The sequence below is a fragment of the Manis pentadactyla genome, chromosome 2, assembly GCF_030020395.1.
Source record: "Manis pentadactyla isolate mManPen7 chromosome 2, mManPen7.hap1, whole genome shotgun sequence".
Taxonomy (NCBI): Eukaryota; Metazoa; Chordata; class Mammalia; order Pholidota; family Manidae; genus Manis; species Manis pentadactyla.
The window spans coordinates 101,269,335-101,284,265 of record NC_080020.1 but is presented as its reverse complement, the minus strand read 5'-3'; the positions used below and the strand labels follow the sequence as shown (position 1 = coordinate 101,284,265).

Genomic DNA, 14,931 nt, shown 5'->3' with positions numbered 1-14,931 from the left:
AGGAAACAACAGTAACAACTGAGCCAATCATCAACGGCCTCTTGTATTTGGCTGAAGGCCTCAAGGGTAGGTCTCCCCAGGCTCCATCCCAACAATTTGATGCCTACAGCCTGAGTTCCATGGTCACTTTTTCCTGGCCTACCTAAGCTATATTAGTAAGACTGAAACCTCCCTGAAGATTTAACCCCACAAATTTTAATAAATATATGATTTAGTAACTCTTTGGGGAAATAATTGTTTGCATAGACTTAACAGCTTTTGTCTTTTAGTCGTTAAATCCAACAAAACCTGTGATACCAGGGAGAGAGATTTGAAAGTTTTTTATGCAGGGGAAGCATTCCTGGAATTGTAACAAAATTAGTTTTGCGGGGGAGGCCAGTCAATTTTTTTTTGTTCATTGTGTGGAACTCATGAGTATTTTACTTGGACCTACAGACTTACAATTCCCCAATGCCTCTAACGCACACATTAGTCGGTACATGTGTGCACAGATACTTGTGTGTATGCTTCTGAAATGCCTGGGTCACTCTAAGAACTGCTGAAAAGAAAGACATCCCACAGACCATGTGGCCTTGCCCCGGTCTAAGAGTATGGTTTATGCTGTAGCAGCTTTGTGATGTTTGGACAAAAGTCTAGTGAAATTCTTCAAAATATCATTTCAATTTCATAAAAGGAAATTTAATCCACTGGCATATATAAAACACAATCCTTTAGCAGGAACCAGAATTTGACTTTCTAACTTGTTTCTCTTGTTGACCTAACACATACACAGCTGATACTAAAGTCTATATTTCTTTCAATCGTCATAATCTTTTTCTTTTTTAACTGAAATGACACAGCACTTGACAGGTTTTCAACTGTAGTCATAGATATCCATAGTAGGTATTTTCAACCTTTTTCAACTTTCAAGTCTTCATTTTTCTCTAGGTTGTTCTCCATGTTACATCAATATATTACCTTAATAAGGCTTTAGACTCCATACCTCTGATTTAAGAGGGAAAAAAAAGTGAGTGTTTATGTAATCTATGATTTAACAATCCCTTTTATTACCACATCCCTGCACATATACAATCAGGGAATTCACTCGGGACAGAGTTCATTTTTGTTTCCAGACCAAGGTGCAAGCTGCCCAAGTTTTCTCTCTCTTCCCACAGGACCTGCCTTCTCTGGAGGATTTCTTGGCCCTTTGAATTTTGACAACTTAAGTATCTTTTTAAAACACATCAAGGTACAGGATTGCTGAAGTCAACAATTCAATAAAGTGTGGATTCTCCTTCCTTCTGAAGAAAAAGCAGACGTGATTGCCTTGCTGAAATTGGATGGGCAGGCACTTCTTGGGGTGTACTTTCATTTTAGGGAACCAGTTTTCAAGGTAGATTCTGTTTTCAACTATTCCCAACTCTTCCAACAAATATGTCAGTTTTAATTGGCTTGATATGAAATATCCCAGAGAAATTATTGAAAAGAACAGTTACATATATAATTTGGCCAAATAACCAAGCCAGTTGTTAGTTTTATGTGTTTTTTTTCTAGTTTTTCATTCAAAAGCATTGTTTTCTCTTAAAATTAAATGTAAATTTAAGTTTCCTCAGTAGACTATATATTTTTCAATTTATAATCTTTTCAATTGAGGTATCACAATTTAATTAACACACTCTCTTGCTATAAAAGATTTAAATTTAAGTTGTAGTTATACAAAATGTTGCAAGGTCTCACTTTGTGTGCATGGTTTCTTTGAAATTCTACGCTTAAAGTAAATTCTCAGTGGCACATTCACTAGGTCAGAAGATGTGAATATTTTGGTAACCTTTGATGTATCTGAATAGTTGCTTTCTAAGGAAAGGGATACCATCAGTCACAATGCCAGCAATAGTGCATGCCACTACAATCTTAACACCACTGGGTGTTAAGAAGGAAAAATGCGGTATATTTAAGTATAAAATCAACATTTTCTTGTTTATTCTCTAATAAAACTGAACATTTTCCATATATTTCTTTGCCACTAACTCTATGAATTATTCTTTGTGAACTTAATTTATCAATTAGACTGTCAATAAATTTGTAAATATGACTGAATTCTCTAAGTGGGATAGCCATGAACTCTGTAATATGTTATAGATATTTTTCAACAGTATTTTCTGTTTGTCTTGTTAATTTTGGCTTTCCAGTAATTCTACATTTTTATATAGTTATTCCTTGACCGTTTCCTTTGTAAGTTACTCCCCTTAGGCCTCCTATAGCTATTCTCTCATCTCCCACATTGAATGTTCACAGTCATTTGTGGCTTTCTGACTTCATTTCTGCTACTTATCTTTCTCTTGCCAGTGGGCTTTGCCATTTATTTTAGGACCTTCCTTGTACCTCCTTTATTCTTCAGTTACATACAGACACAAACAGCTGCTATGACAACAAAAAGAATCCGGAAGTAAGCTTGAACATGCCAGCAAAGCCAACCTGGGACCGTAGCAGGGACTGGTTTCTCTGGGGCCACTAGTAACTAAAATCAGCCTCCCAGGCTCTCCTCTGCTGCCTACCATCCATCCCACCTCTGTCATCACAAATTTGTTTCTCCAACCTCTTGCCCACCTTGATTGGCTACAAAGAACACACAGATCCAAACAATAGCCTTTACCCCTTCTCTCCTTACTTCATGCCTCTTGTTCCCAACCCTGCACTACCTTTATCATTACGGAGACCTTTCATGAATCATATGGAACCTCAGCTTTGATAAGAAAAGTCTTCTCTAGGCTCCAACATTTTCTTGCAAACTTTTCCTTCCTTTTTAGGCTAGCCAACAGAGCTTTTCGTTTCCTTATCAGTGCCAGCTGAGGCAAATTCTGCTTCCTTACAGTGCTTTTAGGCCACTTAACCATAGCTTCCTCTTAATTTCCCACCTGAAATAGTTGTAACACCTGCTTAAATATGGATCTCTGAAATTTATTTACCAACTTTCAGCGAGTTTGCACATCTATCTGAATAAACTAAATGCTTCCCTAACATTTGGCCACCACACTCTTCCTGCTTCTATTCTTATGGACAACACTCTCCAAATTATCGACCAAAGATATCCTCCAAGATTTCAGATCTCCAAAATTATCAGCTGTAATTGACATCAGCCATCTCTAATTTATTGGTATAAAGTTGCAGATGCCATCAAATTTCCTACACAGATGGTCCTGTCAATAGCAAATAAAGATTTGTAATTCCTAATCTGGAAGACTTTTCTTTCTTTTTCTTGCCTAATATCCTGACTAAAAGGTCTACTACAATGCTGAATATAAGTGGTGAGAACAGACATCCATGTCTTTTCCTAATCTGACCAGGAAATAATTCTTTTACCAATTAAATAACAATAAATACTGTAGGGTTTTCATAAATGCCTTTTAACAGTTGAGGAAATACCCTTCTGGTCTCTATTTTGTGGAGAGTTTTTTTTATCAGATGGTTGTTACCTTGAGATAATATGATCACTTCTTTTTTTAACTTTACTGATACTATAAATTGAATTTCTTAATTTCTGGGATAAAGGTCACTGGTCATGATATATTATCCTATTAATAATATATATTGCTAGATTTGATTTGCTAAGTTTTATTTACATATTTTTGCATCTATATTCATGAGTGACATTGGTATGCAGTTTGCTTGTAATATCTTTGTTTTTGGCATTCAACTTGCTGGTCTTATAGAAGGAAAATTCTTCCTTCTCTTCAATCTTCTGGAAGATATTGTTGTAGCATTAGCAGTATTTCTTCTTTAAAGTGTTTGATAGACTACACCAGTGAAGCCAGCCAGATTTAAGCTTTCTTCCTTTTGTTAAATTACAATTTCAATGGCATTAAGAAATATAGGTCTACCTGGGTTTTCTATTTCCTCTTGAATGAGCTTTGATGGTTTGACATTCAAGGAACTGTCAAACTTATTGGCAAAAAGTTGTTTATAATATTCTATTATCCTTTTAATATTTATTTATTTATTTATTTATTTTCAAAAAAATTTTTTTTTGCTATCATTAATCTACAATTACATGAAGAACACTATGTTTACCAGGCTGCCCCCCTCACCAAGTCCTCCCACACACACCTCGCTACAGTCACTGTCCATCAGCGTAGCAAGATGCTGTATAATCACCACCTGTCCTCTCTGTGTCCTTTTAATATTTATAGAAGTTATATTAGTGTACCTCTTTTCACTACTAATATTGTTAGTGTCTTAGTATTTTCCCTGATCAATTTGGCTGGAGTTTTATGAATTTTATTGATCTTCTTGAAGAACCAGCTTTTGATTTCAATGACTTTCTCTACTGTTTTTCTGCTTCACTGATTTCCAACTTCAATCATTATTCTTCTGGTTTACTTTGGGTTTAATCTTTCCTTCCCTTTTAGTTCCTCTAGGTGGTAAGTGGGGTCAAGTGTTTAGTGTTATAAATTTCCTCCAAAGTACTGCTTTAGAGGCATCCCATAAATTCTGATGTTACATTTTCATTCAATGTAAAATGCTTTATAATTTCCCTTTTGATTTATTCTTTGTTCCATGGGTTATTTAGAAGTAATTTAATTCCAGATATTTGGGGATCTTTCCAGAAATCCTGTTATTAATTTTGAGTTCAATTACACTGTGATCTGAAAACACATTTAGTATGATTTGAATCATTTTAAATTCATTGAGACTTGTTTTATGTCCTCAAATATGGTCTAACTTGGTAAATGTTCCAGATCCACTTAAGAATATCCTCTGCTCTTGTTGGGTAGCATGTTCTATAAATGTTACTCAGGTCAAGGTGGCCTATAGTGTTGTTCAAATTTACTGTATCTCAGCTAATTTTCTTCCTACATGTTCTATCAATAATTAAGGGAGAGTACTGATATCTCTGACTATAATTGTGGGTTTGTCTATTTCTCTTCAGTGTTCTATCAGTGTTTGCTTTGTACTTTGAAGCTGCTCTTATACAGTAAATATTTAAGCATTGTTATGCCCTCTTGATTAAATGATATCTTCATCCTTATGAAAGGAACTTCTTTATCCCCAGTATTCTTTGCTCTAAAATCTACCTTTTCTGATGTTAATATAACCATTCCAACTTTCTTTTGACACCTATTAGCATGATATATTTTTTCCACCCTTTTACTTTTAACCTATTTGTATCTTTATATTTAAAGTTTAAGTCAGCATATAGTTGGGTCTCGGTTTCTGGTTATCATATTAATTTCTCTTAATTGAGGAGTCTAGACTATCTACATTTACTGTGGTTAGATTTGAGTGTATCACCTTGCTACTTGTTTTCTATTTGTCCCATCTATTCTGGTTCCCCTTTTTCTACCTTCTTTTTGATCAACTATTTTTGATAATTCCATCTTATCTCATTTGTTGCCTTATTGGCTATCACTCTTGGTTATTTTAGTGATTGTTTTAGGGTTTATACTGTATCTTTAACTTATAGTCTACTTTCAAATGTATTACAAAGAAACAACAATAGTATGTATATGTATAAAGAGAAAGATACTCATTTTAAGGAATTGGCTCACACAGTTATGTAGGTTGGCAAGTCTAAAATTTGTAGGGTGGGCTGCTTTGTAGGAGAACCAGGAAACAGCTGATGCTGCAGTTCAAGTCCAAAGTCTACGTGCTATAAATTTCCTTCTTGCTGGGGGCAGAGGGAAGTGGGGAGGGGAGGGATTCAGTCTTATGGCTGGCACAGGTCTTCAATTGACTGCATGAGGCTCACTGGATAGAGGGCATCTGTTTAACTCAGAGTCAACTCAGATTTAAATATAAATCTCATCCACTTTCTCACAGAAATATCCAGAATAATATCTGACCACATATCCGAGCACTGTGGCCCAGCCAAGCTGACATAAAATTAACCATCACATTCTTTATCACTGGTTTTGAGTGACTTTATTATAATATGCCTTGGTGTAGTTTTGTTCATGTCTCTTGTGTGTGGAGTTCATTCAGTGAGCTTCTTAGATTTGTCATTTAGAGTTTTCTTCAAGTTTGAAAATGTTTCAGCCATTATTTCTTCAAACATCTTTTCTGTCACTTTCTCTACCCCCTCACCTTCATAGACTCCAATTACCCATATGTTAGGTGGCTTAAGTTGTCCCACAGGTCACTGATGATCTCTGTATTTTTCATTTTCTTCTCTTTCTACTTAAGATAGTCTCTACTACTACTAATGCTTTCAAAGTTATTAATCTTTATTTTGCAATGCCTAATCTGACATTAATCCTACCTGGTGCAAATTTCACCTTGGATATTGTATTCACCACTAGAAATTTTATGAGTCTTTTTTTAATCTTCTATTTTTCCACTTAACTTTATGAACATAAGGAATTCAGTTATAATAACAGTTTTAATGTCCTTCTTTGCTAATTCTAATGTCTGTATCAGTTCTGAGTCAGATTCAACTGACTGATTACTCTTCTTATTATGAATCATGTTTTCCTGCCTCTTTACATGTCTGGTAATATTTGATTGAATGTTAGATATTATGAATTTTACTAGGTTAAGTGCTGGATAATTTTGTTTTCTGTAAATTATACAATTTTGTTCTGGGATGCATTGAAGTTACTAGGAACTGAGTCTTTGCTCTTGTTAATATGATTTTTTAGGAGGTACAAAGCAGTGTTCACCTTTAGGATGATTCCTCAAGCAAAACCTTCCTGAATACTGTAAACAGTACGATGTGAATTATGACTTTTTCCAGTTGCACTGGTGGGAACGCTTACAACTTTCGACCCTGTGTGAACACAGGCACTGTTCCCACTAGTACTTTCAGATGGTTCGTTCCTGGCTTGGGAAGTTTCCTCACATGCATGCATTGAACATATTCCTGGACACTGAAAGAAGACCGTCTTTAGATCTGCAGGGTTCTCTCTATGTGCGACTCTCTCCTTTCCATTACCACGTCCTATGAACTCTACCTGCCTTGGTCTCTCTGACTCTCAGCTCCATCTCCTCAGTGCAGGGAGTCCACTGAACTCCACTTCCTATCCTGCTAGAACTGTGCCATGGCCTGTGAGCTCTCTCAGGGTTGTAAGCTGGGGCAAATGCAGGGCTCATGTCATTTGTTTCTTATCTCTTAGGGATGACTATTCTTTGTTGCTTGAAAATCACTTTCTTAATGTGATTTCTGTCAAATATTTTGTCTGTTTCTTTTTCCCCTAGAACCTTAAGTCACAACTGATTCTTTTCTCTTCCTTCCCTATTACCCAGTATAATCATCACTCTTAACAGGATCCATAACATCTGCCTCTAACTTTCCATCCCCACAATTATAGTGACTGCTAGGTCACCTCTCCCTGTTACAGGTCTCTCTCTAGTCTCTAGCCTTGGGTCACAACACACCCTACATCTCTGCATCCTGAGCCTCAACCCAGTAAGACCACTAACTGTTCTCTGACTCTATCATTTCCATCCTTGCGGTCCTCACCCCATTACTCTCTGCCTAGCTCCTACTCATCACATGAGGCCCTCCTCAGATGTAACATCCACAATGTCTGATTTCCCAAATTAGAAATGATCATATTTAGCTTTCATATTTCTAGCATCAACTATAGCACGTATCACCTTGTCTTAGCACCTGGCATATATTAAACACTCAAGAAATGTAAACTGTTTATCATTACAGAACTTATGTTCCCAACCTGGGTGTAAACTTCTTGATGGCAGAGACCTCCAAACAGGTCCCCAAAATGGCACTGTGCCTCATTCAGGATAATGACAACTCATAGAAGCTTCATATCTAAATGTTAGCCAACTTAATAGCTAATTCATCAGAAAATCAACTAGCACACACTGTTACAATGGGCTCTAGTAAAAGGAAAACATTTAAAAAATTTCATGAAAATATAAAACATCACAATTTAGAATTATAAAAGTATTATTCATCAGATCATTTTTTACACTATAATTCAAAAATATTCTTCTAGCAATAGTGCTTATTGATATCTCTGATAAGTGAAGAAGTGTATACTTTGTACTACTTTTACATATTTGGGGGGACATTATTTTGCTTGAAAGGAATGTTAATAAAGTTAGTATAATTACATAACATTTCTCAAAAGACATCCACAGTTTTACAAACAACCAGCAAACAATACTCTCATCAGAAATCCTAAGCCTTGGGTACCACTAAGCTTCATTTGAATACCCAAACTGGCATCCTATCTCTGTCACCAGCAGTGGGACAATAGCCATGTCACCAAATCTTTGCACCTCATATGATTTAAATACAGAATCTGGTAAAAGAATTGTACCTGCCATAAAACGCTATTATGAGGGGCATGATACTTTAAAGACATATAGATTCAATTCATTGCTGTCTGTTTATTGATTCAATACACATCTGTAGCTATGCCCAAACCTTGAGCCAGGTTCTGGGTTATAAAGCCAAACAAGATGCTTTACCTGCCCTTAGGAGCTTACACCCAGGCTGGGGAGAGGGAGAACATAACAGCAGCATTACAGGCACCAGATGATAGAATTATGGACAGTGTCCAGTGGGGGAGCAGAGAGCGCTCAGTTCTGTCTTGTGGAAAAGCAGGCAGTCAGGAATGGCCTCACACAAAAGGGCTGTGCTTGAGCTCTGCTCAGCCTCTCTGTGGTCTCACCATTCACCTTGAACCCCTTCCTCACTTCCTCATCCTTTAATCAACCTATGCCTCCAATTTCTTTCCAGGTCCACAGTTTTTTGCCTGCAATTCTAAAATCTAGAGAGCTCTGTAAGCCTGTACTTTTTAAATTTATCTGATAAGAAATCTTGACCTGAATCAATATAAGGCTCTGAGTCATCAATATTTTTCCTTGTTAGGAAATCCTAGTTAATGATTGATTCCATCAACTACCCATCCTCTAAGCCAAAACTTGAGCCACCCCTGGCTTCTTTCTCTCTCATCCCTCAAACCTAACTGGCCACCAAGTGTGTTCCTGCTCTGTTGTGTGGTGAGGGATGTCCTGTGACTTCTAAGTCACGTGCATTGTGGGGTGTCTGGCAGCACCCGTGCATTTACCAACAGATGCCAGTAGTGCCCTCCCCTAGATGTGACAGCCACAATGTATCCAAATGTTGCCAGATGTCCCCACTGAAGCAAAACCTCCCCTACCTGAGCAGCACTGCCTGGACTGGCTTCTTGGCCACCTCAGGAAACAACACAATCAGGGGGCCTGACTATCCTCCGGATGAAAACTGAGGGAAGATGACTCAGACTCCACCAGCTGTACTGCCTAGGGAGTGTATGACCAGCACCAATGGGCCAGAGTGAGCCTTCAGGGAGGATGGCACAGAATGAGCCTGATATGAATCCGTTTCATTACAGTACTAGATTCTAAGTTTCAGTATTAGTTAGGATTAATGTTTCCCTAAGCATGACTTAATTCAGTGGCACTGAAATGATCAACTAGAGGGCTATAAGGTACAGAGATTTAATGTCATGAAACACCCCCCTCAAGTCTATTTTGAAACACAGAATATCTAAAAATTTTTTTAAATGACTGAATGAAGCATTTCACCACAAATAGAGGGGAAGGGGAGGAGAGGGTAGGATCCCTCAAATATCCCAAGAAACAAGACTACCTTGGGGATGAGAAAGAGAAAGGGCCAGCAGCTCTCATGGTACCCACCTGTGGTGGACACGACGTTCTCGGGACTTTCACTGCAGAGCTTTGACAGCAGACTTGTTTTGCCAGAGCCGGTGAGGCCTATGCAAACCAGGTCATATTCTGGTCGTGCAGGCGGTGGTCCCTTGCAGCAAAGTGCTCTAAAACACTGCCAAGAGAGAGGGGTAATGTGACTCATAATTTATAAGACTGTGGACACAAATCTTAGTAACACTCAAAATGGCTGAGCCAGTAAGTATTCACTATAAAAGGAAAGGTAACTAGAATGGAGAAATGACCTTGGTCACGCGATCCACGTTCCCATCACTGGGCCTGAGACTCCCTCAGGCTGCAAGAGACCCACTGCAAGGGGGTAACATCTTAATGCAGCTTTCCTGCCAACAGGGCACAACCTGAATCTGAGCCCGAAGTGACTTCAAACAAAGCCACTCTGAAGAGCATTCTGCATGAAAACAGGCCTGTTCTCAAAAACTTCAATGTCCTAAAAGTCAAAAATGCTGAGGGACTGTTCCAGGTCTCTGTTCCAGGCGTAAAAGAATGATAATAAAAGGCAATGCCTTTTGACTGGACCCTGGATCTGGCAGGAAAATACCATAAACGCAGGATTGGGACCATAAGACAGGGCTGAACAAAGACTGCCTATTAGGTTGTAGAATTACATAAGGTTAAATTTCCTGAATTTAATCATTGTACTGTGGTTATGTAAGGAAAATCATTGTCTGAGAAAACACATACTAAAGCATTTAGAGGCTAAGTGTCTTACTGTCTACAATTACCTGGCTAAGAAAATCTCTAAATCTCTGTCATCACCATCAGTGTGTGGTAAGGAGTGTGGTAAAGCAAATGTGGTAAAACGTTAATGAATGGTGAACTGAGTAGAGTCTGTATGAAATTCCTTCTACTAGCTTTACACCTCTTTATTTTGTAATAAAAAGCTTTTAAAAAATCACTAAATAGAGTCTTTCTAGATGTCACGGCTGTCTTGACCTTTGCTAAATTGTGTTTCAGGTGAACTGACCTCAGAGTACTAGGAATTGTCATGTACTTTGTGCTTTGCATGAACCTGTTTGCTCTGCGGAGATTAAGACGGAGATTTGGGAGCCTGGGAATTATTCATGCAGTTTCTTATCTTTTTGCTTATTGGACATCCGTTTACTATTAGGGGCCAATTACATACCAACTTGCAGATCCTGAAATATTTAGGGCCTGAATGATTCAAGAGAAAGAAGGCGGAGAGGGAGGCAGGAAGGCAGGCAAACCTACTGACTCCTAGATCATCTGGAGATCACGCGAGAAGAGAATCATCAAAACCCCGAGCTGGCTTTTCTCACTTGTGAAATCTGAGGCCTAATTGGCAATCTTACTCTCACAAATCAAGCGTGATTATTCCTCTCTCTCACTTGCCATGTCCTGTTAGTCAACAAGTCCAGTCCACAGCACCTTGGAAGTAGCTCTGGGACCTGGCTGCTTCTCTCCGTCCAGGACACCGCCACCTGGACGGCGCCAGCATTCTCTCACCGGTCCCGGTCGGTTTAGCGTTGCCTCCTCTGCTCTCTGAGGCAGCCACTGTGACCATTTATAAGAATGAAATCCGATCATATCTGCCTTAACCCACTTCAGTGACTTTGTACTGCTCTTGGGTCCAAACCCTTATCATGGTCTGCGAGGCCCTCCACAATCTGCCCCACGAGCCCACCGTCCAGCTCATCTCCCCTCACTCCCTACCTACTGCCCCCTTACACTCCTCCAGTCATGCAGACCCTCACGCACCTCAAGGCCCTCACATATGCTGTTCCCTTGTCCCAGCTTTTGGCTTAGCGAACTTCTCACCAGCTTTGGGTCTCAGCTTAAGCATCCCTTCCTTAGCGCTGCCTGCTCTGACCCCAACAGTGTGTCAGCAGTTTGTGTCATGCTGTCACATTTGTGCATTCACCACAGCAGCAGTTTCTTATTCATCCCTAGACTATGGGCACCATCTCTACTGCATCCCAGTATCCCCAGTGCTTAGTGGGAAACATGACACAGAATCTACCCTCAATGATAAATGTGGAATGAAGAACAAACAACATTTAAATTTCACCTAAGAAAAAATAAAACATAAAGGTGAATAGGGAGTTTGATCTGTTTTCTCAGGGCCCCTCATACTTGAAGAAAATAGTGTTGAAATAAGAGGAATGCTTGAATTTTTCACTTTACTTTAATGCCACAAGTTACCCCAGTGTCCAGAAGAGTGGTTTTGATGTACAGAAACTACTTTCTCAGTATGATAGAACTTCTTTCTGCCCTAAATTCACTTTTCCTTGTCTTTAAGAGGTTCTGTTTACTTCTGGTAAACAATTCTGTGATGATCTAATCCATATTCTTCACAGATTTTTAAAACTCTAATCATAGTTCCTCTCAGTCTTTTCAAGTCTGAGGAGCCCTGATTATTTCAGTCTGCCTTCACATAGCAAGCCCTCCCACTCCATCACACCAGTTGCTCTTCCTTGGCATTGCTTGAGTTCCAGTATGCCTTTTCCTACAAGATTAATGACCACAACTATAAACAGTATTCTAGATGCCAACACATCACATCCTGGATTCACACAAAGGCTGGCTGAAGGTGTCTGACTTTTTGCAAACTTTTTTCTCCTTGACTCATGATGAGAGTTTTCCTAAGAGGGAGATGTATGTGTGCATGTACGTACGCATGCATGTGTGTGTGTATTCCCCCAGAGACAACCTCTGGCTAGCAGCTATTCAGTTAGGACAGCTCTGCCAGGTTCAACTTGTCAGGCAACACCACTAGTCACAGTGTTTTCTCTTACTGCGCTGCTTTGATTTTTGTCGGGGGAAGAGGGGAGAAATGCTATTCCTGCTCTGGACACCTCCATTCTTGCTCAACTCCTCTGCCAGAATTCCGCTGGACCATCTCCTGGAGGGAGACTAGCCCAACTATCTGGATCCAAATGATCATAAATCATAAATAGAAAATTGTAGGTGACTGACTGCTATATTGCCTTGTTTAAATTATTCATATACCAATATTACTCAACATATTTTGGACAAAAGTTCCAGAATTTCATCTTCACATTTTTAAAATTCAGAGTGTAAAATTTTGCAGTCAAGCCCATTAATATTTGCCTAATCTGTTAATTTATTCTGGGTCACCTAAGACACTTCTGACAAAAAGGAAACTTAGTGGTGACATTCTACTCCACATTTGGCTTATCTCCTCTGCATGTTCCCCAGTATTGGCATTTCCAACCCCATGGTTCCAAGCATATAGATGGTAAGGATGCCTAACATGACATCACCCCCTCCCCATCAATCTCGTACCTGAATTTTAGGCTTGTATTTCCAGCTATTCTGGAAGAACCCAAACTACATCTGAATAAAACAAAAACCTCCCCACAAAACCACAGGCTTATGAAAATAAAGTATTTTGGAACATTAAAAAGCATAAAGGTCAGACTGACAATTACTACAAGGCAGAATCTTTGAATAAGCCAGAGTCTTTAAATACTTATTTGAAATAAATCCTTCGGTTAACAGGAATTTTAGATTTTGAGCCAACAAAATAAGACTATTAAAAACATGCAATTTCAAATGGGGGGAAAGGAAAATTCATGTTTTTTGAGTCAGTTCCTAAAAACTGTGCAGAGTTTTAACTTGTTTTTTGTTTTAAAACTTAATGAAGCTTTGGAGCTCATCATCAATTTACTGAAAATTACTCATTTTGGCCTCTAGACTATACTGTACCAAAGTTCATTGTGTCTGTCTCCCAAAGCAGCTCTTGCATTGTGAAGAGTAAGCCCCTTTCACTGTTGTACAATGCTAAACACAATGCCGGCGGCAGTCCTGACAGCAAGCAGCAAACTCAGGCTTCATTCCCAGGCCAGACACTAAGGCATTGTACGGCTCTGTTCAGGCTCCATAAACCTATCCATGCTTCAGTTTCCCCATGATTAACCAGTAACGTTTTAACACTATCTGCCACTTCCTTTCTTCAGGAGAATGTTAGGAGGCATCAGTTCACTGCACTGTGCCAGGAGAAAGGCACATGTGGGCCAATAACTGTTCATCACACGGCTCCTTTTCCTGAGGTACCTTATGTGAAAGGGCAAGCACCTGGCAGCCCACACGCAGCCCAGACTGGCACCTCCCTCGCATCGGCCCTCAGCAGCCTCCACATGCTCCAGCCCAACCCAGTGTGACCTGGGAAGCTAAAGACACACAACCCTTGGCCCTCACTTACAGGAGGGGAGAGAGAATAGGATTAGTCTGCATGTGACTATACCAGGAGAAGGGTGGGTACCAGGGTGGGGAAGAGGGGCAGGGGGACACAACAACAAGGTCACGGTCTCTGTCGCCCAGACTGCTCTAGTTCACACATAGGATCTGTTATGACTTGTTCCTTTTCAAAATAACCCAGTGTGTCTCTCTTCTTATGCTAGGACACAGGTATTTCTCCCTAGCAGCAACCGCAAGCATCTACCAAGGTGTGTGAGTAAACGGTGAGCAGGGCCTGGAGAGCTGGCGGACTGGGGCCACCAGCACTACCCGTGTCACAGACTTTGAGCTCATCACATAAGTGTATAATCTCCAGCTGAAAGGAGGATCAGCTAAAACCCATAAGCAGAAAACCTTAGGAATATTCACTTGGAGAAGGATCATTACATGAATGAGGGAAAATAATAAGCAAAGGACTAAATCGGAAGTGTAAAAGGAGGACTTCCATTTCAGACCAGTGGCCTAGCACCAAAGCAGCAAGATGTATCTTAAAATGTCCCCATCTCTGTAGGGGACAGTGCTAGATGTGTGGTTGGTCTGGAGAGCTCTGTACACAATAACTAAGTGAGTAGATGCTCATCAACACAATAAAACACCAACGAGGCACTTAACTGCGTATCTCACTTTCCCTCTACCTCTCCACCTTCATGCCTGCAGCTACCCACCAAAATCACTCACTAGTCTTTCCAACGGCTGAGCACTTCATGTTTCTGTACCAGCCAGGTCCTAGGTACTCAGAAGAAAAGGCTCTGCCCTCTCTTCAACTTGGCACATTTCTCTTCCAAGTTCTGCTCAGATGACACCTCCTCTGGAAAGTCTTCTCTAAGTCCCTCGGAGAACTAACCCTTTCTTCCACTCCTTGACCCTGGACACACACTTTAAGCACCGAAGTTAATACTAGGGTATATGCATTATTTTTTCTAACTGTAAGAATTATTAAATGATAGAATTATGCACATTAACCCAAATGTATTCATGCTTGATCCTATTATTGGTTCAAAACATTTTACAGCTACCAAGAGTGGCCTGGCACCAAAG

The 14,931-nt window shown here is 39.6% G+C and overlaps 1 protein-coding gene across 10 annotated transcripts in view; it reads right to left on the bottom strand.

Annotated features, from left to right (window-relative positions):
- The window catches only part of ARL15 (ADP ribosylation factor like GTPase 15), a 435,728-nt gene that overhangs the window by 264,582 nt on the left and 156,215 nt on the right, over positions 1-14,931 (bottom strand). For all 10 annotated transcript variants that reach the window (XR_008995006.1, XR_008995007.1, XR_008995004.1 and 7 more), the window contains one exon: positions 9,625-9,769. Coding sequence is in view for 7 of the 10 variants with exons in the window: in XM_057495239.1 (XP_057351222.1) it covers positions 9,625-9,769 (145 nt within the window). In the remaining 3 variants the exon portion in view is untranslated. The remainder of the gene's footprint in view (positions 1-9,624; positions 9,770-14,931) is intronic.